Here is a 27594-nt window from a genome sequence, read left to right as displayed (position 1 = left end):
TGCCAAAGACTCTAATTAGATTTCTTTGGGTCCATCTGGATTCCTAATATCTAACCCAAGCTTCCCAAAACCCAATCCTGCATCACCACGGTTAAACGTTTCCTCCGATTTAATTCTCCGGCAGACCCCCAACCGAGTCTGTGTAGTCAAACACAATCAATTTAGCCAATGAATTCAGCATTGTGTGATTTCACTGGAGGTCTCAATGATCACACACTCTCCATGAAACAGCCGGAGCTTTTCAAATTTTTCCAGAGTTAAAAGTATTTTCCTCAAAAATAGTTAATTTTGCTCTATTTTGAGTTTAGAAAGTAAAATTTGGAGTTGGAATGGGAGCAAAATTACAGAGTAATTGTGTAACCGAGTTGGTTGAGGCTCTGAACGGAGTAAAATAGTACAATAATTAATTTCAAGATGTATTGAATAGAGTAAAATTAAAAAAAAAAGAAAAATGAAGCTGTTGTAAAAAGCAGTTTGAGAACTGTGTTGGAATGTGGGAAAAAAAACAACAAAAAAAACCCATGACCTTATCCATTGTGACGAACCGTTTTGATGACTTGACCTGATGGGATTAAGAAATGGCAGTGAGAGGGGTTTTCACTCTTCTCATTGGATGGAATGGAAATTTTTACCTTTCTCATTGAATACCCCTCCCACTGCCAACCCTTTATCCCAAAACAATAGGACATACATTTTTGATGGCCAGTTAATTGTCCAAATCAATGGAGCAGATTTAAGTTTTTGTGTTTGATCCATTCCTCAGACTGAACAGAATCACCTCAAGTGACCAAAGCAGTTCGTCACAATGGGTAAGGTCATGTTTTTTTCACACATTCCAACACAGTTCTCAAACTGCTTTTTACAACATCTTCATTTATCTGTTTTTTTTAAGTACAATCATGACATACAGACTACAGAGATATTATTGTAGCTGAACTTGTGCTGAATACAAAAAAAGTCATATTCATCACATGCACACTTCAAGCACAGTGAAATTCATCCTCTGTGTTTAACCCATCTGAAGCAGTGAACACACACTCAGAGCAGTGGGCAGCCACACCAGAGCACCCAGGGGTTCGGTACCTTGCTCGAGGGCACCTCAGCCAAGGCTGCCCCATATCAACCTAACTGCATGTCTTTGGACTGTGGGGGAAACCGGAGCACCCGGACGAAACCCACACAGACACAGGGAGAACATGCAAACTCCATAAAGAAAGGCCCTCGCCAGCCACTGGGTTCAAACCCGGAACCTTCTTGCTGTGAGGCAACCGTGCTAACCACTACACCACCATGACTTTGAAAATACTGCTTAGATTTGTTAAAATTGACAAAATCAGACCACGCCAAACTCATTACAGTGCCAGAAAATACCCTCAGACCCCAAAGGGTTAATAATGTTGGATTGTGATTTCCTGTAACAAAATAAAAAATTATATATCACAGATGTCATTTTGAGAACAAGTGACTTCCGGAACCAAAATTTGCTCAGTAATCAAAAATTATGATTATTTTTAATTATGATATTATTCAACGTTTTGTTCAATATTTATTTTCCAAATCATTTCTAGTTTTAAAACGAAATGTTAGGCCACGCCCCCGACCTGAACCTCATGACCAAACTATGAGCTGAGGAAGAAAGGGACCGTCTTTGAAACGGAGCTTTGCTTGTTCGCAGCTGTGTGATGACTCGAGTGCTGTCGAGTGTGAGTGCGGCCCTGAACCCTGAACCGCACAGCTTTCTGCTTCGTATCACAACAATCATCTGCTGAACAAATAAATATAAATATCATGAAACCTCCTCTAACTCTGTGCACTCAGCCATTTCTGAATTTCATTGAACAAGTTTGCACGCTACAGCGATTACGGCTGCACGCCGTCGACTGCGATCGAGGCTGCACAGTATCCCTAACGCTGATACCAAGTGTATGAAGTATGCGCGTTCCATTTGGTTAATGATTAAATAAGTGATGACAGATATTCATAATGCATCAGGCTCAACTCCCACTCAGGCAAAAAAAAAAAAATCGCTTTCAATTCAGGACGCTGTTTTTAATAGAGTCAGATGCATAATGAAAGATTAAAAAAAAATGTCAAAAGAAACCATGTTCAAATACTGGAGTATACACGTGCGTTCTCTCTCTCTCTCTCTCTCTCTCTCTCTCGCCTATTTTTGTCCCAATGTCTGCCTAATGAAACTAGAGATGGCCCTGAAATTACAAAATCAATTCTAATTCAGACATTCATCATAGTTTTCGAATTTCCAGAAAACAGGATCAGTAATTTCAACTGAGGGTCCAGTCTAATATCGATGTCCCACTCAACTGCCTAATGTGGCCATTAGTAAAAATATGATTTTATTTCATGGGAGGCGACGCTGTGTTCCAGTCGCCGATCAATGTTAAAAGAGCACATGACATGTATTCAGGAGTAATTTCTGTTTAAGAGATTGTGACTGTATATCAACATGATGCTCTGCTGTAATAAAGACATCGGAGACGGTTCCATCTTTGACGTTACGCTCCACTAATAGAGGTAATGACATTGGTGAAAAGTCATCTAAATGCGTTCCGTCATTCCTGTAGCCTGTGTTTTTTTTTTTAATGTCACAAAGTTCCATGTGTGTTCCATATGTTGTTTCAAAGATTTGGTGTCTTCAGTATTGTTCTGCGGTTTACTCGAGTCACAAAACCTCGAGTCCAAGTCCAGTCTCAAGTCCCCAGTGTTCAAGTCCAAGTCATTCAAAAAAAATTTGAGTCAAGTCCGAGTTGAGTCCAAGACTCCAACTGGACCATTTGACAGTGTCTGTTTCAGCGCCATTAACATTAGTTTGTTCCTGAACATGACGTATGAACAGGTGAATGTGCTTCTCATTGTCAGGGAGTGTGAAGTATTCTGTCAGAGATGGTTGGGAGACGGATGTAAGTGCAGAAGGTGTGTTTATTAATATAAGTGAAGACGGTAAACAATCCAGATTGGCAGGCAAAATTGTGAAACAGGCGATAGGTTGAGTGAGGCACAAACAGGCCATCGTAGACTCGGCAGAATCAAAGACGAGAAACAGGAAATCAGGGATCAGGAAACCAAACAGGCGGCATGGTGGTGTAGTGGCTTGCACTGTCGCCTCACAGCAAGAAGGTCCGGGTTCGAGCCCCGTGGCCGACGAGGGCCTTTCTGTGCGGAGTTTGCATGTTCTCCCCGTGTCCGCGTGGGTTTCCTCCGGGTGCTCCGGTTTCCCCCACAGTCCAAAGACATGCAGGTTAGGTTAACTGGTGACTCTAAATTGAGCGTAGGTGTGAATGTGAGTGTGAATGGTTGTCTGTGTCTATGTGTCAGCCCTGTGATGACCTGGCAACTTGTCCAGGGTGTACCCCGCCTTTCACCCGTAGTCAGCTGGGATAGGCTCCAGCTTGCCTGCGACCCTGTAGAAGGATAAAGCGGCTAGAGATGAGGAAACCAAACAAGGAAATAAGGCTCGGTAATGTGTCAGCAACGCAACTCAATACTTCGCAAAGTAAATGTGTTTTCGCAGTTTTTATATAGGCGTGCTGATTGCGGCTTAATCTTGTGCAGGTGCGAGTCATTTACTGCGTGCGTGAGAGTCCACTTGGCGCTCACGCTGTCCGGAGCGCACCCGAGAGTCTATCTGATGCACGCGCCAAGGAGCGCAGGTGTGACACTCTTACACGAAATTAGTACAAAAATTAATGTAGATATAAATATCTTATGCCAAATTATAATGGCATGTTACAAAAAATAAAGAAAAATCCAAGTCCCCGTCTCAAATTTATGAGTCCGAATGCAGTTAATGCACAAGTCCAAGTCATCAGTGCTCAAGTCCGAGTCAAGTCATGAAACCTTAAAATTAGGGCACGAGTCAGACTCGAGTACTACAAGCCTGAAACCTACCTCTTCCCTTGGTTCATTACGCATATTGTGTGTCAGTAACAGCACTGATAGCGCCAGATCAAAACAGCCTCCAAACATGGCCACTCTAAACTACAACTCCCAAGAATCTCAGCGTCCCTGTCAACTGCATATTAATTACACCTGCCTCTCATTTCCTCATCAATTAGCTCTGTTACTTAAACCCCTCTCTCACTCACTCCAGTTGCGAAGTATTGTTCAGTGTTTCTCTCTTAGTGCATCAAGCCATTTACTTTATGCCTGGCTTCTCGTTATCTGGACTTTGTTTACGGTCTCCTCAACCTCGTCTTCTTGTCTAGCCTATGCTGCTCTGTCTGCTGATTGACCGAACCCTGCCTGTTACTCTGACTACAATTCTCGTCCTCTGATTTGGCTTCGTTTCCAGTTTGCTTCGCCCACGCTCCCCTGTGCCTGCATCTGTAAGTGCCTGCATGCTGACGTTGTGTTCATTGTCTGTTTGTGCACTGTTTTTGTTTTGTTCTATTGTATAGCCTCCATGTTGGTATAATTAAAAAAAAAAACCATGGGTGTGGTGATTAGGTGTCCATATACTTTAGGCCATGCAGTGTATAAATGTTGATTTGGTAAAGTTTTCTGTAAAGCTGCAATTGCATGGATTTTTTTAAATTTATTTATTTATATAGGATGTGGGAGAACGAACTTGTTTTGCGGCTCTTCCACAACATTCAATGAAATAAAGTCATCTAAAAAGTTCAAGTACACAGAGTTTCCAGTTTAGTAAATACAGTGGCATGCAAAAGTTTTGCTGAAAATGTCTGTTACTGTGAATAGTTAAGTGAGCAGAAGATGAACTGCTCACCAAAAGGCATAAAGGGAAAGACGACACATTTCTTTAATATTTCCCACAAGATTACATTTTTATTTCTGTCATTTCCAGGTGTAAAATACCAAAAAATGAAAAGGACCTGAAGCAAAAGTTTGGGCACCCTGCATGGTCAGTACCTAGTAACACCCCCTTTGGCAAGTATCACAGCTTGTAAACACTTTTTGTAGCCAGCTAATAATCTTTCAGTTCTTACCTGGGGGATTTTCACACATTCGTCCTTGCAAAAGGCTTCCAGTTCTACAAGTTTCTTGGGCTGTCTTGCATGCACTGCTCTTTTGAGATCTATCCACAGATTTTCAATGATGTTTAGGTCAGGGGACTGTGAGGGCCCGGGCAAAACCTTCAGCTTGTGCCTCTTGAGGTATTCCATTGTAGATTTTGAGGTGTGTTTTGGATCATTGTCTTATTGTAGGACCCGTCCTCTTTTTAACTTCAACTTTTTTACAGATGGTGTGATGTTTGCTTCCAGAATTTGCTGGTATTTATTTGAATCCATGCTTCCCTCGACCAATGAAATGTGCCCTGTGCCACTGGCTGCAACACAACCCCAAAGCATGATCCATCCACACCCATGCTTCAGAGTCGGAGAGGTGTTCTTTTCCTGGAATTTGGCCCCCTTTTTTCTCCAAACATACCTTTGTACATTGTGGCCAAAAAGTTCTATTTTGATTTCATCAGTCCACAGGACTTGTTTCCAAAATGCATCAGGCTTATTTAGATGTTCATTTGCAAACTTCAGACACTGAATTTTGTGGCTCGGACGCAGGAACGGTTTTCTTCTGATGAATCTCCCATGAACGTCATATTTGTTCAGGTGTCGCTGCATAGTAGAACAGTGCACCACCACTCCAGGGTCTGCTAAATCTTTCTGAAGGTCTTTTGCAGTCAAACAGGGGTTTTATTTGCCTTTCTAGCAATCCAACGAGCAGTTCTTTCAGAAAGATTTCTTCATCTTCCAGACCTCACCTTGAGCTCCACTGTTTCTGTTAACTGCCATTTCTTAATAACATTACAATCTGAGGAAACGGCTACCTGAAAACACTTTGCTACGTTCTTGTAGCCTTCTCCTGCTTTGTGAGCATCAATTATTTTATTATTCAGAATGCGAGGGAGTTGCTTAGAGGAGCCCATGGCTGTTGATTTTAGGGACAAGTTTGAGGAGTCAGAGAATTTATACAGCTTTGAAATCTGCATCATCTGACCTTTCCTAACGAAGAATTTGAACAAGCCACAGCTCAGTAAGCTAATTAAGGTCTGGAACCTTGGTAAAAGTTACCTGAGAGCTCAAATGTATTGGGGTGCCCAAACAAAAAGAAATGTCTCATCTTTACCTTTATGCCTTTTGGTGATCAGTTCATCTTCTGCTCACTTAACTATTCACAGTAACAGACATTTTCAGTAAGGGTGCCCAAACTTTTCCATGCCACTGTACATCTTTCTAATAGATAATCAACTGATAATGTGGAGCAGGTTTCCAGACAACAGCTGGAACACAACAGCTACCAATCAGGGAGGGGGAGGACAAGCATCTGAAACATCTACCACCATTCTGAAGTGCTGTCAGGGTTCTCCAGAAAATCTGAAGTCTCCCGCTAAAAAAAAAAGTAGTAGGTGGCTTTGGAATTTGCAGTGGTGAAAGCATTCTAATGCTCGGGGGACTCTGGGGGTATGCCCCCCGCCAAGAAAACTTCGAAATGTAAAATTTTAGATGCCCTCTGGTGCATTCTCGGCTAACGAATGACGAACCATTTTGCAAGTATTTTACCGGGACATATGTATGAAATTTCCCTCCAGATGTTTGTGTGCTTGGCTTTCTCAGTTCCCCTTTGTAGTACGCTGCCTGTCTTTGTGACATAACTACACACACTACGACGTGGTCCTGCTCAGCCAAGCAGAGCATGAGAATCGATCAACAAATATGGCTTTCACTTCTGGTAATACTACTGCAAATTGGCCTCGTGGTTAGTGTGTCCGCCTCTCGACCGGGAGATCGCGATTTCTACTCACGGCCGGGTCATACCAAAGACCATCGTGAAAATGGTATGACCAAAAGTATGAAAGCTTTGACTCTGACAAAGCGCTGACACTGGAGACTCCTTCCGATGTTAAATAAACTTATCGTCTTCCAGTTCAAGTATTCCACACATTGAACAAAGAAAGTCACAGTGCGTGTCTTAATCCATACGTTATTACATCATTATTCACTTGTGTCGAGCACTCGACTGTGTACTGGATGTTACCATGGAAATGATAACATTCAAATGAGCATTTAAGTAATAATAGTGAATTAATTAATGCCTCCTGACCAATCAGGTTTGAGAATTCAGCAGTGCTGTGATGTCGTAAAGGTTTACGAATGATTGATTGATTTATTCCAGATATTTTTATATTTCTGTTTTGGATCTGTTATTTATTTATTTATTTATTTTAAGCTGTGATTTTGTTTACTTTTCCATCAGAGCTGGACCGCAGCACCAGAACTCCTCCTCAGCCAAAGAAAGCTACTGTATAGATTACATTGAATATTTATAACTACTTCCTGTTATGATGTAACGTTTCCCAGGAAAGATGAGTCCAGAGGACAGGGTCCAGTGTCGTCATTTTCACAGTTCATATCATTTCATCATGAATGCATTACTTACATTGCTTCAAAAGTCTCAGTGCTTTTGAGGAAACCTGCTCATTTGATTAGCCGTGTGTGTGTGTGTGTGTGTGTGTGTGTGTGTGTGTGTATATAAACACTGCGGTTGATCATTTTTAAGAGGAGACTGTGGTTGCTAGCAAAGCTCTTGGCTTGCGGGTTTGTTTTCTATGAAGAGACATTAAGTCGAGTATAATCTGCTTGGTGAGAAGAGAAGAAAAACCCTTACATGTCTGAGAAGCTGTGTGTGTGTGTGTCAGAGAGAGAGCGAGCACACTTGGAGGTGTGGGAAGCTGCATGTACTTATTTGGAACCAGAGAACATCATGCTATCTACACACGTTCTTCACATCCTTCTAGAAAAGTGTTCTTTACATATAACGGCATCTCAGCGTGTTCTCTGTCATGGTCATTTCTTTCTCCTGTAAACTGACGGCATGTGTAAATCAATCACAAGACATGCTCCGTAGTTCACGCTCTTCTCTGCACGTCTTTCGCACCATGTTCTATCTGACCTGATGAAATCCCGCAAGCAAAAACTTTTAAAAGTAAAAATTCATCCTTGTTTTCGAACACTTGGAGTGGCTTCCTTCGCCTTTTTCTCCAATTCTAATTTCCATCTCAAGCTCTCCACACCGTGCCTCTTTTTAATTGTCACTATATTTTAGTATTTTTTTGTTGAGCTTGAAGCAATCGGCTCATTGCCTCATATAAAAAAAGATAAGTATTACAACCCCGATTCCAAAAAAGTTGGGACAAAGTACAAATTGTAAATAAAAACGGAATGCAATAATTTACAAATCTCAAAAACTGATATTGTATTCACAATAGAACATAGACAACATATCAAATGTCGAAAGTGAGACATTTTGAAATTTCATGCCAGATATTGGCTCATTTGAAATTTCATGACAGCAACACATCTCAAAAAAGTTGGGACAGGGGCAATAAGAGGCTGGAAAAGTTAAAGGTACAAAAAAGGAACAGCTGGAGGACCAAATTGCAACTCATTAGGTCAATTGGCAATAGGTCATTAACATGACTGGGTATAAAAAGAGCATCTTGGAGTGGCAGCGGCTCTCAGAAGTAAAGATGGGAAGAGGATCACCAATCCCCCTAATTCTGCGCCGACAAATAGTGGAGCAATATCAGAAAGGAGTTCAACAGTGTAAAATTGCAAAGAGTTTGAACATATCATCATCTACAGTGCATAATATCATCAAAAGATTCAGAGAATCTGGAAGAATCTCTGTGCGTAAGGGTCAAGGCCGGGAAACCATACTGGGTGCCCGTGATCTTCGGGCCCTTAGACGGCACTGCATCACATACAGGCATGCTTCTGTATTGGAAATCACAAAATGGGCTCAGGAATATTTCCAGAGAACATTATCTGTGAACACAATTCACCGTGCCATCCGCCGTTGCCAGCTAAAACTCTATAGTTCAAAGAAGGAGCCGTATCTAAACATGATCCAGAAGCGCAGACGTCTTCTCTGGGCCAAGGCTCATTTAAAATGGACTGTGGCAAAGTGGAAAACTGTTCTGTGGTCAGACGAATCAAAATGTCAAGTTCTTTATGGAAATCAGGGACGCCGTGTCATTCGGACTAAAGAGGAGAAGGACGACCCAAGTTGTTATCAGCGCTCAGTTCAGAAGCCTGCATCTCTGATGGTATGGGGTTGCATTAGTGCGTGTGGCATGGGCATCTTACACATCTGGAAAGACACCATCAATGCTGAAAGGTATATCCAGGTTCTAGAGCAACATATGCTCCCATCCAGATGACGTCTCTTTCAGGGAAGACCTTGCATTTTCCAACATGACAATGCCAAACCACATACTGCATCAATTACAGCATCATGGCTGCGTAGAAGAAGGGTCCGGGTACTGAACTGGCCAGCCTGCAGTCCAGATCTTTCACCCATAGAAAACATTTGGCGCATCATAAAACGGAAGATACAACAAAAAAGACCTAAGACAGTTGAGCAACTAGAATCCTACATTAGACAAGAATGGGTTAACATTCCTATCCCTAAACTTGAGCAACTTGTCTCCTCAGTCCCCAGACGTTTACAGACTGTTGTAAAGAGAAAAGGGGATGTCTCACAGTGGGAAACATGGCCTTGTCCCAACTTTTTTGAGATGTGTTGTTGTCATGACATTTAAAATCACCTAATTTTTCTCTTTAAATGATACATTTTCTCAGTTTAAACATTTGATATGTCATCTATGTTCTATTCTGAATAAAATATGGAATTTTGAAACTTCCACATCATTGCATTCCGTTTTTATTTACAATTTGTACTTTGTCCCAACTTTTTTGGAATCAGGGTTGTAGAAGAGGAATGAGGGTGAGAAGTATTTGCCTTGTTTCACCCACCAAGTGTACGAATAAAGAAACTTCGAAACTTATTTGGAAACTCAGAGCAGCTTTGCAATAAATCCCGAAACACAAATATTACCTTTTCTTGGCAAACAATATGCAATATTTTTATTTAATTGCATTTCTGTACTTAAACTTTAATAAGACATAAGAAACTCCAGGTGTGAGCTAAAGCAGTGAAAACAAAGTGCACCCAAAACTGCAGGAGTCGAACTCCCAAGTCATTATTATGAATTAATATCTTTAAACCTGAACTTTCATTCCAGGCTTTTTTTTTTTTTAACACAGTATACAATATTGCAAAAATCATTATCACAGTACTTTTGCCTGAAACATGATGGATGTTGAGGTTTGCCAGACAAATTTGAGTGCCACATTTCAGAATAAACACTGAAAAACTGTTATTGTTGATTTTAATGCTATGATGGAAGGAATAAAACAGGATTATCAGCGCCAGCGGGAAGCCTGCGTACGTCATTGACGAATCCATCAGTAATGAAAAGAAAATTACTCGCAGTCGCCACAGTGACGAATGTATTTATCATCTTTATCATCATCAGTCATCTTTTCTAGAAATCCTTCCACAAATCCCTCCATTTGCCAAAATCCAACCACAGTGAAAAGACTTCGGTAAGCCAGAGTGTAAACAATGAGCACGTGCTTGTGACCGATAAAAATCTACGACACATCATGACCAAATGGGCGCCAAGGTTTTGACCAATTGCAGCGTGTCTTAATCGGCCTGGTGTGTGTGTGCTGGTGTAATTATCTCTGCGTGAACCGAACAATGGCGCAGTCGAAACTGCGGAAGTTTTTTGGGGGGCGGGGCTTCTTCAAGCACTGAAGATGATTTAAGGGCCGAAACAGCCACGGGGGAGACACACTCAGAACCCTGACCATCCCCGAGCACACCGGACAGTGTCAGTAAAAACACGACAACGTGAAAGACCGTCAGCTGGTAAGCAACTGAAGGGAGCCATGTTTTGTTCAGCATGGCATGTTGAGTCCCCGTGGCGAACGTATGATGAAAAACAATGTCATTCTGTATTCAGTTTATAAATCGACAGGCAATTCGAATTCCTTCACTGTTGGTTGTTCCAAGGTTCTTCTCGACTCTGTTCAATTGTAAATCAAGTTTTGTGTTGAAGTAAAAGCTAAAGGGAGTCCGAATACTGCTTTTGAATCATTCCTTACTAAAATAACTTTCAGTAAGCTCAAACTCAAGAGGTTTATTTTAGCTTGACGGTGCACAGGCTGCCCAAAACCGAGTCTTTCTTATTAGAGTCTGGAGTGGAGCCTAAAGTTTCTCTGTAACGGAGAGGCCGAGGTGGATCTGTACAAATACTTGAACTGTACCAGTTTGGTTGGTGTAAACCTGTATTCAGTCCAGTTTGGCATGTTGGTAACTCAAAAAAAAAAATACAGATGAAGAAAAAGTGAAGAATACTTCTTTGACGTGATTTTGCAATGAAAAAAAGTGGAGAATATTTTTCCGAACCCAGTGGGAACGCTGTGAATGCTGTTATTGGAAAATAATCAGTGACACTAGTGTAATGTAGCTTGATGTAAACACTCCTGAGACAATCCTGTGCTGGAAAAAGTTAAAGTTACAGCTTTACTTCTGACTGTTAAACAGTGGTGTAGTGGTTAGCACTGTTACCTCACAGCAAGAAGGTTCTGGGTTCGAGCCCTGCAGCTGACGGAGGCCTGTGTGTGTGTGTGTGTGTGTGTGTGTGTGTGTGTGTGTGTGTGTGTGGAGTTTGCATGTTCTCCCCGTGTCTGTGTGGGTTTTGTCCGGGTGCTCCAGTTTCAGTCCAAAGACATGCTGTTAAGTTAACATGGAGTGGCCTGAGGTCGGGCTGAAGTGCCCTTGAGCAAGGCACCGAACCCCCAACTGCTCCCCGGGTGCTGTAGTATCGCTGCCCACTGCTGTGTGTGTGCTCATTGCTCACTTGTATGTGTTCACTGCTTCAGATGGGTTAAATTCAGAGGACAAATTTCACTGTGCTTGAGTTTGCATGTGACAAATAAAGGCTTCTTCTTCTTCACATATTCTCTCCGTGTCTGTGTGAGGTTCCTTCTAGGTTCTCTGGGTTCCGTTCACCACTTCTCACAGAACGAATTACTGGCATCTCTGAGGTGTGGATGAATGGTGTGTATGGTAGCCTATGATGGACTGAAACACCATCTGGGTGGGGGTGGGGGGTATTCCTGCCTTGTTTGCAGTGTTCCTGGGATGCACTCCAGATCCAGTGACCACGCTAAAGCTCTTCCAGAAGATCAATGAATGAACGAACACCACCTTGAACTGTTGCATGCAACCGTGTCAAGCAGATCTTCTGCCTTTTTATCGCATTTGTAAATTCATGAGCTTACCCAAAGGCTATTTTTTTTTTTGCATCATTTCAGCCACTACTTTATTCACTTGGTAATTTATCAGATCCTGCTCCTTGTGGTAATCCATTTCTACTCTAAAACAACATTTTCATCCATTACAGATATCAGGAGCTGATCTAAATATTTAATGAAAATACAGCAGTTCATCTTGCCTGCCAATAAACCACTCTGGCTTGTTTGGAGTCACTCGAATTACGGTTTCAGGATGCCGTTAAGTGTGACGCACTGTGCTCGATGTGGTGTTTTTCCCCCCGATTCGAGAGGCAGCTCTCAGAACCCGGGCCTTTCCGAGCCACTTGATGAAACTAGAGCTCTGCTTAAATACTTACTTAAATCTGACGAGGAATATAATTGTAATTTCCACTCGAGTCTGCGTGATCAAAGCAAGTGGCGTTCATCGCATACCAATGGGGGAGTGTCGCCTGGAGCCACACACACACACACACACACACACACACACGAATTATTGCGCTACAGAAATTTGGCTGAAGCTCGCTCTCTAAATGCTTAGCGTGTCAGCTGAGGAAACCAGAGAGCCGATTAATGTGAGTGTGTGAAACAAACCTGATTCTCACATGCTCAATTTCACTCACTCTCTCTCATTTACTCACACCTCATATTATTGGAAGACATGTAATCAATACCAGATACGCCTCACCGTTTTTGGCTAAACAGTAACATCGCATTTGTGACGGATTCGAATGACTGTGGCTTTAATTATATTTTTGAGTTTTGATCATGCGACGTCTTCAAAAGTTGAGGAAAACCAAAAAAAAAAACTTCATTCACATCACCACGATCATTATTTTGATCATGATCATCCCAAACTCGTGAATGTCCAGACACGGTCGTGCACGTAATCGATTACAATCGCCACGACACATGCAAACGTTCTTCAGTCTGCGTCACGGGTTGGAAAACTGTCCATAATCGGAGCAAAATGTAAAAGATGTGCTCCGGTTCATCAGCCTAATGAACCATGCTGCAGTGACAGCTGTGTGAATTTGCCCGCGGTGAAACTGATAATCTCTCAGCTTATAATACATGTTAAAACATCTCACTGAGTCACAACGACAAATTATTCAGGAGCTATTCAGGAAAGGAATTTCAGTCCTGATCTGTCGTTCAGGAGAGCCGAAAACTCTTGGCAACACAGGTTTAAATGTGAAACACTCCTCTGTTCAGTCAATAATCATTTACCAACTGGACATAACATCACAAAGTGCAATTTTATTAGAACTAAAAGCTGCAAAACTCCTCTTTTCTGCCAGTGTGGGTGCGTCAGTCAGGATCGTGAGCGACAGCAGCAACACCAGAGCCATTAAAATAAATCTTCATCTCTAATTTTGATTTTAACAACAATTTCCATTTGTTTTTCCTTCTTTGATTAAAGCTGTGTGGGCGGCACGGTGGTGTAGTGGTTAGCGCTGTCGCCTCACAGCAAGAAGGTCCGGGTTCGAGCCCCGTGGCCAGCGAGGGCCTTTCTGTGTGGAGTTTGCATGTTCTCCCCGTGTCCGCGTGGGTTTCCTCCGGGTGCTCCGGTTTCCCCCACAGTCCAAAGACATGCAGGTTAGGTTAACTGGTGACTCTAAATTGAGCGTAGGTGTGAATGTGAGTGTGAATGGTTGTCTGTGTCTATGTGTCAGCCCTGTGATGACCTGGCGACTTGTCCAGGGTGTACCCCGCCTTTCGCCCATAGTCAGCTGGGATAGGCTCCAGCTTGCCTGCGACCCTGCAGAACAGGATAAAGCGGCTACAGATAATGAAATGAGATGAGATATATATCACAACAGCTTCATTCTCAACAGCATAATTAGTGATGATAACACGAGATCCATCATGATTCAGGTTTGTCAAGACCACACTTCTCAAGAACGTTCTATCGTATCAGTTTGTGTTATTGATTGTCCTGTGCTCTAGTCCCGGGTCCAGATACTCCTCTGTCCTGCAGTGCATCACACAACAGAGGTGTTATTGAGCTATTATTCGCTGAATCAGGTGTGTTAGAGCAGGGAACATAACACAAGGGAAGCAAAGGGATGGTCCAGGACGTGCACCGGGAACTCTAGTGTAGCAGAATAGTATGAGATTATATGTAACTGTATTGTATTTCTCATTGTGCCATCTTGTATGGTATTATTTTACTGTATTGTGTTGCATCTTATTGCACTGCATTGTATCTTTTCATGTCGAATTGGATCAGATGTACTGCATTGAAGCATGTAACGATAAATCATGATCCATATTTATGACGATTTGAATCAATGAAATAAAAAATGAATCGTGATTATTATTCTCTTATTTTTTCCTTGCTGTAATTGTGTTGTTTAAACAGCAGAAGGTGCACTGAAGTATGTTATACATCCAGGACACTTTCTTAATGGAATAAAAACATGTTCTATTCCCTTCTAGTGGGTTTTGTTCATTTGGTTTGTGAGCATATCGCTTATCCTGAGTGCATTACATCACTCTACCCAATGGAGAATGGGTGTTGGATGAAGATGGTTTATGATATTGCATGGTTGCAACATGACATCACATGTCAGAGATATAAAACTTCCCCGCTTGCGAGTGAGCGACTGGGGCAATTTATAAACAAACATGACCATCAGGTTTGCTTCGTTAAATACAGAAGATTTTGAGAGAATTTTGAAAGCGAAAGATATGCTGAACACCCTAAAAGAATGAATGTGTGTATTATTATTTACTACTACTAATATTGGCTGGCTTTTCATGGTCTATCAGATATATTCCATTCAGCTACTCATCATCGACTCGTTCAGTATCATGCCAGCAGAATGGAATATATCTGATAGACTATGATAAAAAGCCAGCCGATATTATGTAAATCATGGGAATACATGTGACTTCATCTGAGGAGGAAGTAACACAGCATATCAGGACGAATAAAGTACAGAAACTTGGTCTGACTGGGTGCATGGTGAGCTAACTGGACGTGGCTCAGTGTGCCGTACACACCTATAAAGGTTTTGTGGATGGAAGGCTTTCGATCAGGAGGTTTTGAGCTTTTAAATTCGGTTCTTCGATCTACTTCCAGTGCCGCGTGAGTGGCAGCCAGTTTTAGCAGTTGTACTACTTTTATTTAAGTTCTTTTCTTATTTTGTTGTGTACATTACATACATGGCCTGTGTTTTTACCTTTTTTCTACTTTTACTGCACTCTAGTTTGTTTGTTTGTTTGTTTTTGTGACTGTCTATTCCTGACTTTTTCTATTGGTGAGCTGCTGGAATATGGAAATTTCCCCACCGAGTGATGAATAAAGTTTATCTTATGTTCTCTTTTTTGGGGGCCTCTCGAATACCCCCCCCCCATACACAAATCCTAGCTCTAATAGAGCTGTTGTGTGATTGTATACAAATAGATTTAACAAGAAATCGGACAGGCCTCAACGTTAACTTTTGACACCTTTTGTCCTGCGGGGCAAATGGCCTCAAAAAATTTTTGCCCTCCCCGGAATTTCCTTTTGCCCTAAAATTTTGCAGTATTTCAGCAAGTTTTCAAGTACACGGTTCAAGGCAAGGCTGATATGTTTTCTCGGGGTATAATTGAGATATTTTAAAAGTACATTTAAAAAAAACCATAATTTATTTTTTAAAAACATTTATTTCTGCAACAGAAGAACAAGACGAGCCCTGAAAACATGAAACGTAAATCAAATCATATATTTAAGACTTCCGTACGGTACGAGGACGTAATCCATCTTTTCATATTGAGTTTAGGACACAAAACAAACTTTGCTTTGCCTAACAATGACTAGTAATATTGCAAAGATGAATTATGAAACTAAAAACATTATAAAATGGGGTAAGATGGATTTATCTATGGGATAATTCACTATGTAAATGATATTTACTGTAGAGGGTGTGGTTTACTATTTGAGACACAAAAACATGTCTTTCCATTCACTGAATGTACTTACCACTAGCTTTTTTATGTATATACTGTATGTGGACGTCCTGAAGTCAACCCGGGAAAACGTAGAGGGCACCAGCGACCACTTGTAGTGATGAAACGCACAAATGCGCACGTGCGCCTGAAGCGAGCCAATCAGAATCACTGTTACAAATCAGGAAGAAAAAACAAACTGGCAATCACAGGGGAGGCGAGGATGCTGGTTAATACGTCTTATTTTTTGTAATGTACTCACTCAAATCATTTTTGTGCTTAAAGAAGCCGACCATAGGTGTGCCTGAACGGGCCTAACTCGCTAAAATATTTCTGCTCAAACGTCTTGGTCGGGCAAATCAGGTATTCGGGCAATGCCTGGCGTTGAGGCTTGGCAGAGCTCGCTTTTTACAGACAACATAAAGATAAAGAAAAGGGAAGAAAATTATCAGTCGTAAAATGTTCATAAAAATTTATTAAGAAAAGGTTTATTTGTTATTAACTTTTTAATTTTTAATAGAAGGAACATTTTAGTTAATAGGCTATTATAATTTACAAATTTAACTTTTACAAATGTGGACTAAGAAAATGCAATAAAATGTTTAGCTCACAAAAGGAATGTTTACGTTGGTCAAGAAAATGTTGCATTTTTTGGTAATAAAATTCTCTTCATTTAATTTTTATTGTGGGAAAATTAACTCGTAAACTGAGTGAAGTGTTCTGTGCTGAACTGGATTATACTGTGTGTCGCACTGTATTGTCTTGTATTGCATTGCATCATTTTTTTTTCTTTTCCGAATTTATTGATGGCCAATTCCCACCCAACAGACAGCTCTCCCGTGTCACATGACGGCTACTAACCAGGGAAGGCAAGGTTATCTGACTACATTTTTTTAATCTGCTTGCTCATGCAGCATCAGGAGGCAGCGTAACACACTCGAAGGACAGCGCTATCCGCCCACCTCCACACGCATGAGCTCACAGACGATCATGATCGGCCAACATCGCTGTAATTGACAGAGGAGAGAGAGTCTATCACCACTCGAGAGACAGTATGCCTGCCATCCGTCCCTCCCTGACAGCACAGGCCAATTTTACTCACTTGAGCTCCAGGCCACGGATGGCTGTGGCAACACTGGGATTCAAACTAGCCAGCTATGGCGGCGATGGGCTGAATGCCTTTGTGTTGCACCACTCAGGAGCCCATAGATCATACTGCATTGTCATATCGTAGATTATATTGCACTGAATTGCATTGCACCATATTATATCATATCGTATTGGATTAATGCCCGTTGGCGTTACGTCTATCTGGCACTGCATGTTGCTGTTATCCCTGATCCATCACTTTCTTTACAGTAACAATGGACAGGACATTTCTTAAGTCCGACACAAACCGAATCAGATTTTTCCCAAGACGTGTCATCACTTTCATACGTGACAGCTTTCACTCACACGAGTACACGTTCGTATGACTCACATCTTGCTGTACGTCTCCTTTTACAGAACAGTCGTGGGTTTCCCAAAAGCCTCTTAAAGGAGAACTGAAGTCATTTTTAAACTTGCTTTATTTCTTAATTAACGTGTTATTCAATTACGTTTTCGGTTTTAGTAACCTTATATCGTGACTCGTATTGGCAACTAATCGCAATTAAATATTATACTTATCGGCCTATTCGGGTTTTAGTCGTGTTGAATTTAGTTCGTTTGGTCCACGGCAGGCGTCGCTTATCCGCACGATCTTCACGAGACTTGCGCGAGACTTCGAAACGTGAAGTGTCAGCCAGGTGTCAGCGCCGCCATTTTGAAAACCGTTTTCCAAACAAAATATTGCACAAAAACGAGTTTAAATGACGATTACTGCCTACTTTTTTCAAACTTTCCTGATTGCTATCAAAACAAACAAAACTTCCGGCTTGATTACGTCAGCATTCGAAAGAGGGCGCGCACGTCTTTTGATAATGTTGGCAGATGTTGGTCACTTTGATTTCCGCTGTACGTTTTACTTCCGTCCTATGATGTCTCGCACAGGTCTCAACAAATCTCGTTTACGGCCATCGCTTTGACATGTGGACTGATATATTACAGAGCGTATTTCAAACACTCATAACTTGCTATAGCAGCGACAAAATAGCGATCAAAAATGCGTTCTGATATTTAATAAAAAGAGTAATTTAATTTTGAGAATAAAAATTTGCCTTCAGTTCTCCTTTAACACTAAGGGCATCTTCACTGGGAGAGAGGGTGTGTTCACTGTGCTGCTCGCTCTACCATTTAACAAAATGATCTTTGTGCTACGATGCTTTTGGGAAACTCAGCACAGAACAGTACATTTTTCATCGAAATGGAACAACTGACACACATCTGGACCTCACACTGCAGGCTGACGCGAGAAAACATGAATGACATTAATGCTAATTAATACAAAGTAACCCAACAAGCAAAGTCTGTCAATAACGATATATGATACAAATTTATTTTAAAGTTATATACATGGGCGGCACAGTGGTGTAGTGGTTAGCACTGTCGCCTCACAGCAAGAAGGTCCGGGTTCGAGCCTCGTGGCCGGCGAGGGCCTTTCTGTGTGGAGTTTGCATGTTCTCCCCGTGTCCGTGTGGGTTTCCTCCGGGTGCTCCGGTTTCCCCCACAGTCCAAAGACATGCAGGTTAGGTTAACTGGTGACTCTAAATTGAGCGTAGGTGTGAATGTGAGTGTGAATGGTTGTCTGTGTCTATGTGTCAGCCCTGTGATGACCTGGCGACTTGTCCAGGGTGTACCCCGCCTTTTGCCCGTAGTCAGCTGGGATAGGCTCCAGCTTGCCTGCGACCCTGTAGAACAGGATAAAGCGGCTAGAGATAATGAGATGAGATGAGTTATATACACACATGAGGGTAAATCAAAACGTTCTAAGACAGATGCTATAATTTCAAAAGGTGTGAAAGACATCCTGCAGAATTCTGCAAAAAAGGAATTTTCCGATAGAAACACTGCTTGCAGAAGTGTTTAGACTTCAATGGAGGATATGTAGAGAAATAGCTTTATTTTCATAAATAAAGATTTCTTTCAGTTTGTCTTAGAACTTACCCTCGTGTGTGTGTGTGTGTGTGTATCTCATCTCATTATCTGTAGCTGCTTTATCCTGTTCTACAGGGTTGCAGGCAAGCTGGATCCTATCCCAGCTGACTACGGGCGAAAGGCGGGGTACACCCTGGACAAGTCGCCAGGTCATCACAGGGCTGACACATAGACACAGACAACCATTCACACTCACATTCACACCTACGCTCAATTTAGAGTCACCAGTTAACCTAACCTGCATGTCTTTGGACTGTGGGGGAAACCGGAGCACCCGGAGGAAAAAAATACATGCTGACTAAAATTATATATAATTTTAGTCAGCATGTATTTGCATTATAAACGGTCAATAACCGCTCCATCAACAGTTCAGACTCTGAATGAATGCGTAAGTACGGCTTTGAAAAATAACAAAAAATACCTGCATTGACATTTGAGCGCATTTTCAGCTCCTCAGCTCAGTCCTGTGCAAACATCTGAGGCACATGGAGACCAAAAATGGCTTAAAAAAATAATGAAATGAAATGTTTCAGCATTTAAAAAAATAATAAAATAGTCATCAGTAAGCCATAATAAATGAAACAGTCAGTATTTGGTGTGAGATGAAATTCCCTTTGCTTTAGTCTCCGGTCCAGTGAGTGCAGTTTTACTGAGCATCTCACAGAACCAGCCACAGTTCTTCTGGACACTTTGTCACACTCGCTTCATTTTGCACCAAAAATTTTCCATTCGCCTTCCTGATGTTTTCTTTTTTAATCTGAAACGTCGTCTCTTATGGATGGAATATGCTGCTCAGATACAAAGGGGGAAAAAAAACAACACTTGGGTGACCTGTGATGTTTAATTTTGTGCTGGAAAAAAAAGAACGTTTGGAACTCTGATACGTTTTCGTAAATGTTTTGACTCTATAATGAAGTCTCATCTCATCTCATTATCTCTAGCCGCTTTATCCTGTTCTACAGGGTCGCAGGCGAGCTGGAGCCTATCCCAGCTGACTATGGGCGAAAGGCAGGGTACACCCTGGACAAGTCGCCAGGTCATCACAGGGCTGACACATAGACACAGACAACCATTCACACTCACATTCACACCTACGCTCAATTTAGAGTCACCAGTTAACCTAACCTGCATGTCTTTGGACTGTGGGGGAAACCGGAGCACCCCGAGGAAACCCACGCGGACACGGGGAGAACATGCAAACTCCACACAGAAAGGCCCTCGCCAGCCACGGGGCTCGAACCCAGACCTTCTTGTTGTGAGGCGACAGCGCTAACCACTACACCACCGTGCCGCCATATAATGAAGTCATAAAATCAAAATCTACAACAAAGTCTGTATAAAAAAAACCCCACCACCACAGGGGGTCTAAGACTTTTCCACAGTACTGTATGATGTATTACTCATCACTAATATTCCCAGTGCATTGTATCCATTTTCTAATTTCCCAGTTGTTTTCCATGACCGGACACTGATGAAATCTCAGGTTCTCCTTGAACAAAACATCAGCAACACAAGCAGCAGACCAGGAATGATGATGAGTGCACACAGCCTATTCTCAACCACAGGTGCCAACTCTGTAACACTCGACCATCTGAGAAAACTACACAGCAGCTTCGAAAAGACACTTCAAACCAGGCTGATGATTTGCTCAGGCACTCTATAGAGCACGCTCGTGGAAGGAGACCATACAGACCACAAGAAACAAAATAAAGCCAGCAGGAGAAGAAGAAGGAGATGGACGCAGAGGAAACAGGCCGTCGCGTGGATGACGGCTGACATGCGGCACGTTTAGCGTAGATCGAGAAGAGCTGAAGGTGTGACTCACCGAGGATCTGGATGGCGTTCTGGCCGGGTCGAGGCACGTGGTGCTGCTGGATGGTCTCGTACAGAGTGGCCTGGCAGAGCACGAGGCAGCTAACGGCTATCCACAGACACAGGACCCACGACATGGCAGGACACAGGCTGTGGAAAGACAGCACACTTGGGATGAAGGATAAATTAGATACGACAAAATCATGACACGCAGCCTGAAAGACGTTTTATCTTCCATAATGCAATGCGTTCTTCAGTGGAACACAGAGTCTTTTTGTTTGTTTCTTTATTTTTGATTGGACTGTGAAACACGGCATGGTCACATGATCAATCACAAACTGTTCAGAGACCAGAAACAACAGGAAATACGACTTTTAAAAAAACACCTGGTTTCATTTCAGCTCGTCTTGAGTCAAAGAGAACCTTATTATCTTTACGATATTAAACTCGGAGTGTTTTCTCATTGTTCATTTCTGGCTATATCGTGACGGCACGTCACTTTGTGGATCCCCGCTGGCTTTGAGCCTCTATTTAGTTTGACCTACTTACAGGTAACAGCAGTGCATTGATTATCACCTGAACTGTGTGTTCTGTGCTCTGTAAATGAGCTCGAGAGTTTCTAAAACATGACTTTCTCTCATTTGAACTTGTCGTCTTCCTGTTCATCTGCATCTTCAGTGCGTGCACCTGTACAGTATCCGTATAGATAATGGATCGTAAGCATACATGTCAACCTATACGGAATGTCCGTATTTTATACGGATTTGATTCAATAAACGTAGTATACGGGCGTACAAATAAAGTTATACGGATTCTTTAAAAAAACTTCAATATTTATTTAGAGCTATAATCAATTCCCACGATGATAAAAGAGCGCATAACATTTACAAACGTACTGTACACCACAGACAGCCAGTAAAGAGTCTTATGAAATCGCGCGTTATCTTGTGGTAGCGAGACTTCGTTCCACTTTTGATCATGCGCACACCGCATTGTGAGAATCCCGCCAACCGGGAAGTAACATTTTGTTTGAAAAGCGTATTTCCACCTGAGCGACTTTCACTAGCGACTGAAAAGATTCTGAATGGGCACTCCGGCAAGATCAACACAGACACTTGCTGTGACATGCAGCCTCGTGAGGTATTGGTGCAGAGCGCTAAAAGAGCTGTCATGGAGTACAATTCAGAACATTAGAGTGACACTTTGTGTTTTTGTCGAACATTGGAGCTTTGTATTCATTCTGAAGGTTTATTGTTATTAATATTGAATAAAAAGTAACTTGGATATATCATTGTTAATTATCATTCAAATTTTAGGTAAATTATTTTAATTTGCATCTTATAAGGATTTTATAAGGGAAATACGGATTTTGGAGGTTGGTTATACAGGTTTGATTGACCAAAGGTTGACATGTATGCGTAAGCTTGATTATCATCACCGGGGAGGAATGCTAGATTTTACAGAACCTCCGGGGTCAATAAAATAAACATCGTAAATACCACAACACAGCTGGGATTTCTGAAATGCGAGAGGGCTGGAACTATTCCAGGAGCAATCTGTACTGTTCTAGAAAGTTCTAAAGGCTGAATGTATGACAGTATGTCAGAGAGTAGACTCTAAAGAAGCGCTGGGTTATTTTTGCAGCTCGGTTGCTGGGTTTGGTTTGTTGGGTCGGGGAGTTGGGGTTTCCACTGTGCTCATCAAGACACAAGCGGCAACGAGAAAAGGTTTGAAATTTAAACTGCAACTTTATTGAGCTTTTGTTTTGAAATTATATTTGAACACTTTAATGATGAGACTTTATGGCATGAGTTTGGTGCTCAGAGTTTCGTTAAATACACACACTGACACCTCCAAGACTGAAAGTGTGTACAACAGTGTTCAAATACCTGACTTAAGCAGTGAGAGAGAGAGAGACAGATAAAGAGGGACAGTCAGACAGAGAGACAGGTGAGAGACAGACAGACAGAGACAGGTGAGAGAGAGAGAGACAGTCAGAGCGAGAGAGAGAGTCAGAGAGAGAGACGGACAGAGAGAGAGAGCGAGACAGACAGACAGAGCCAGACACACACAGACAGACAAAGGGAGAGAGACAGGTGAGAGAGAGAGAGAGACAGACAAACAAAGAGAGAGAGACAGGCAGAGAGACAGAGACAGACAGACAGACAGACAGACAGAGAGCAAGCGTTAGAGACAGAGACAGACACACAGACAGAGAGAGACAGACAGAGACAGAGAGACAGACAGACAAAGGCAGACAGAGAGAGACAGAGACAAAGGGAGAGAGACAGGTGAGAGAGACACAGACAGAGAGAGAGAGAGACAGGAGAGACAGAGAGAGACAGCAGGTAAGAGAGAGACAGAGAGAGAGAGAGAGAGAGAGGTGAGCGAATGACTGTTTATCTCAGTCATAGCTCGGGCTCCATCTCCCAATTATTTTGATCGTTGATTAATCTGTCAATTATTTTTTCAATTAGCTGTATTTTCAAAACTATATTAAATTCTAAAGATACTGATTACAAAGATTTATTTGGAGCATTTTATTCAGCACTAATCCATGACCTTTTCTTAACGAGTCTCAATTAGAGAACAGGTTACTAATTACAGTACAACATTTCTGACATTTATCAGCTCATGTCTCACAGCGTGAGAATACTATCCACAGCTCACGTCAACTCAGTGAGACACACGGACTAATAGACTGGTACCAAAATTCAAAAAAGTGCTTATTTAAGGAGTTAAAGGCATTTTTGAGACAAAGTCGGCAAACAGTCTTATTTTGTCTATTTGGGTGTGCCGAATTCAAATCTGCAATATGCCGAGCTCTATCTGACCTCTGTTGACCTCTAGAGGTCATTGAACTTTGGGCCTGTAAACGTCTCAGCTGAACCCAGTTTCTCAGCTTTCTAAGGAATGAAATGTACTAAAATGATTAATGAAGTTAGCAAATGGCCTCGTTTGTTAAACGTTTGGGCGCTGAATTCATTTTTCATTTGTAAAACGACATATGACCTCTGATAACCTCAAGGTCATTAAACTTGGCCTATAGGCCTATGCATTTAACGGCATTTTTAAACCGACTTTACTCCCCCAAAAAGAATATGAACAGACAAAAAACAAATAGAAAGGAACAAATACAACATTAAATGCCAGTCCATGTACATGTGACTTACTTTTCACAATGAGAATGCCTCGGCGATCACCTTACATAACATTGCATTACATTTAGCGGTTATTGTTTATACAAAGCTACTGAAAAAAGGCCAGATTCAGCAGCATACAAAATGTGGGGGCATACAGGGTATACAGGTTAATCAGGGTTAGTATATATGAGAGTTTTTTTCTTTGTTGTTTGTTTTGTTTTAAACGGGGTAAAGCCTTTACAAAAAACAAACAACAAAGAAAAAAACTCTCATATACACTAACCCTGATTAACCTGTATACCCTGTATGCCCCCACATTTTGTATGCTGCTGAATCTGTCCTTTTTTCAGTAGCTTTGTATAAACAATAACCGCTAAATGTAATGCAATGTTATGTAAGGTGATCGCCGAGGCATTCTCATTGTGAAAAGTAAGTCACATGTACATGGACTGGCATTTAATGTTGTATTTGTTCCTTTCTATTTGTTTTTTGTCTGTTCATATTCTTTTTGGGGGAGTAAAGTCGGTTTAAAAATGCCGTTAAATGCATAGGCCTATAGGCCAAGTTTAATGACCTTGAGGTTATCAGAGGTCATGTCATTTTACAAATGAAAAATGAATTCAGCACCCAAACATTTAACAAACGAGGCCATTTGCTAACTTCATTAATCATTTTAGTACATTTCATTCCTTAGAAAGCTGAGAAACTGGGTTCAGCTGAGACGTTTACAGGCCCAAAGTTCAATGACCTCTAGAGGTCAACAGAGGTCAGATAGAGCTCGGCATATTGCAGATTTGAATTCAGCACACCCAAATTGACAAAATAAGACTGTTTGCCGACTTTGTCTCAAAAATGCCTTTGGGTGTCACAATTCTGGATTTTGGTACCAGTCTATAATACAAGGTGATGCTTTTACGTCCATCGTTTCTGACTTCGCACGTTTTTCATCACTGACCACTTTTTCCAAACGTGTCTCTGTTTCCAGCTCGGATTTGTTCAAATTTCAAACAGAAATTCAAAATAGGGGCAAAATAAATATCTAATTCCTGTTTGATTTATGAAACTTGCCAATGCTAAATTCATTTGGCTTGCTCTGTGTGTGTGTGTGTGTGTGTGTGTTTAATTGACTCAAGTTTTACAGATGACTCTTAGTTTTCAGTCACCAAAATGAGTGAATCGATTCTGACTGGGCTCGACTTCGATGTGAACTGAAAGCAGGATGGAGAGTTGATGATTTGACACAAAAGACATTGTTTATGCGAAGAATAAATAACGGTTTATCTATGCTACTGGGCCGGAAAAATAATCGAATTTCTTTCAAGCTCATTGATTCAAACAGCTTCGATACTCGCTGCCCAAAACCGTCTGACACAAGCTGTGCTTTGAAGTGAGAAAACATTAATTTTGTAAACACGGCCAATTATTCATTTGAGACCATGTTTATTTTCAATCCATTGAGTTGCCATTAAAAAAAAAAAATTTGAACAAAGTACTGTGACATAATGTTATGATCGATATATAACCAAAACGGTGCCAGAAAACAGAATCACAGCTCCAGTGTTCTTCATAATCTCACACATGAATAATTATTATCCTAAAGCACATTAAGACAAAACAAGTTACGTCACGACGCCAACAGGGTAGCGTTCTGTCCCCGAGGAGTTTCCACACCGTACAGAAAGACATGCTGTTTATTTCTGTCAAAAAGTGTATTTATGAAGTGATGTAGTGCTCGCCACAGTGTGCTTCATCACGCAGTCTGGATTGCAATCAATCATGAAATTCGTTTCCAATTGTCTTTCTGATTTTTTTTTTTTAAATTCGTTTACTTTTTAGAAGCAAGAACTAACATGTTTCTCAGCTGTTCTACAACATTAACTCTCACTATAAACCATTAAAGGAATGATGGATCATAAATTAATCCATGAATCATTGTAATTATTGGTAAATCACCATCATCCGTGAAATAAGACACTCAAGATGGTGCTGTTATACAAATATAATGTACTTTGCTTGTGCGTCATGCTGCATAACAGCCTGGAGTGTGTCTATATTATAAATGAATGAATGAATGAACGCTTTATTGTCACTAGTCACAAGTACCAGTGAAATTGGTCATCAACCCATCCGTACATATTCACATACATACTGTACAATTGACACAAGGGCGGCAGGGTGGTGTAGTGGTTAGCGCTGTCGCTTCACAGCAAGAAGGTCCTGGGTTCGAGCCCCGTGGCCGGCAAGGGCCATTCTGTGCGGAGTTTGCATGTTCTCCCCGTGTCCGCGTGGGTTTCCTCCGGGTGCTCCGGTTTCCCCCACAGTCCAAAGACATGCAGGTTAGGTTAACTGGTGACTCTAAATTGAGCGTAGGTGTGAATGTGAGTGTGAATGGTTGTCTGTGTCTATGTGTCAGCCCTGTGATGACCTGGCGACTTGTCCAGGGTGTACCCCGCCTTTCGCCCGTAGTCAGCTGGGATAGGCTCCAGCTCGCCTGCGACCCTGTAGAACAGGATAAAGCGGCTACGGATAATGAGATGAGATAATATTCTGCTTGACTTTGCTAGCACTGGCCTTCGCGAACACAACACCAGCTAGAAGGTAACTGGGCTGTTGCGCGAACAGCACCGAGTCGCGAGTGAGCTAGCGCTGGTCTTTGAAAATGCTAATATGGAGAGTGTGTCTGTATAATAATAATAATAATAATATTATTGGCTGGCTTTTTTCATGGTATATCAGATGTATTCCATTCAGCTACTTGTCTTTGACTCATTCAGTATAATGCTAGCTGAATGGAATATACCTGATATACCACTCAACACCAGCCAGTATTATTTAAATATATAGAGCGGTGGCTACAATTATCAACAGTCCATAATTATCGACACCTTTTCATATTTACCCATAAAAAACAATTTCACAAAGCTGAGTTTCAGCTACAACAGTTATTATTGATTAATTAATCAACCAGAAGACCCGCCTTGCCCTTTGATCTTGCTGTCTGATGACACAGCTCGTTACCTGAGATGGAATTTTTTTTTTTAATCACAATCATCAATTTGAGGAAAACGTGGACGTTATCATCGCAGGTAAGCATAGAGGAAAGATCATGGACATGTTTTTACTGATCAAATTCACCGATATTTCATGATCTCCTTGTCGAAACTTACTTGTTTCTTACTCTTTCGTTTGACAGTCGCATTTAGATTTTGCATCGAAATGTGTGTTTGAGAAGTCACGTGAAGTGTCGATAATAGTGATCACTTTCACCGGTGTCCACCATTATCAACACCCTATGGAATTAAGTGACTTTTACAACTATTATGGATCGATCTTTGTGTAACATTGTTAAAGAAGATTAAATATTTAAAAAAAAAATAATTGCTGTGATTTATGTATTTTTTCTGATTCATAACAGAATGGAATGTTTATAGAGTACTTGGAATCTGAGTGCAATAAATAGAATTAGA

General features: G+C 41.4%; 1 protein-coding gene across 1 annotated transcript in view; it reads right to left on the bottom strand.

Moving 5' to 3' along the window:
• The window catches only part of LOC132874494 (chemokine-like protein TAFA-1), a 342199-nt gene extending 321072 nt beyond the window's left edge, over positions 1–21127 (bottom strand). The window contains exon 1 of the mRNA XM_060910720.1: positions 20998–21127. Within this exon, the coding sequence (XP_060766703.1) occupies positions 20998–21121 (124 nt within the window). The 5' untranslated portion in view covers positions 21122–21127. The remainder of the gene's footprint in view (positions 1–20997) is intronic.
• Between the last annotated feature and the right edge of the window lie 6467 nt (positions 21128–27594).

This window comes from Neoarius graeffei, chromosome 26, assembly GCF_027579695.1.
Source record: "Neoarius graeffei isolate fNeoGra1 chromosome 26, fNeoGra1.pri, whole genome shotgun sequence".
Classification (NCBI taxonomy): Eukaryota; Metazoa; Chordata; class Actinopteri; order Siluriformes; family Ariidae; genus Neoarius; species Neoarius graeffei.
This window is presented reverse-complemented; position numbering and strand designations above follow the sequence as displayed.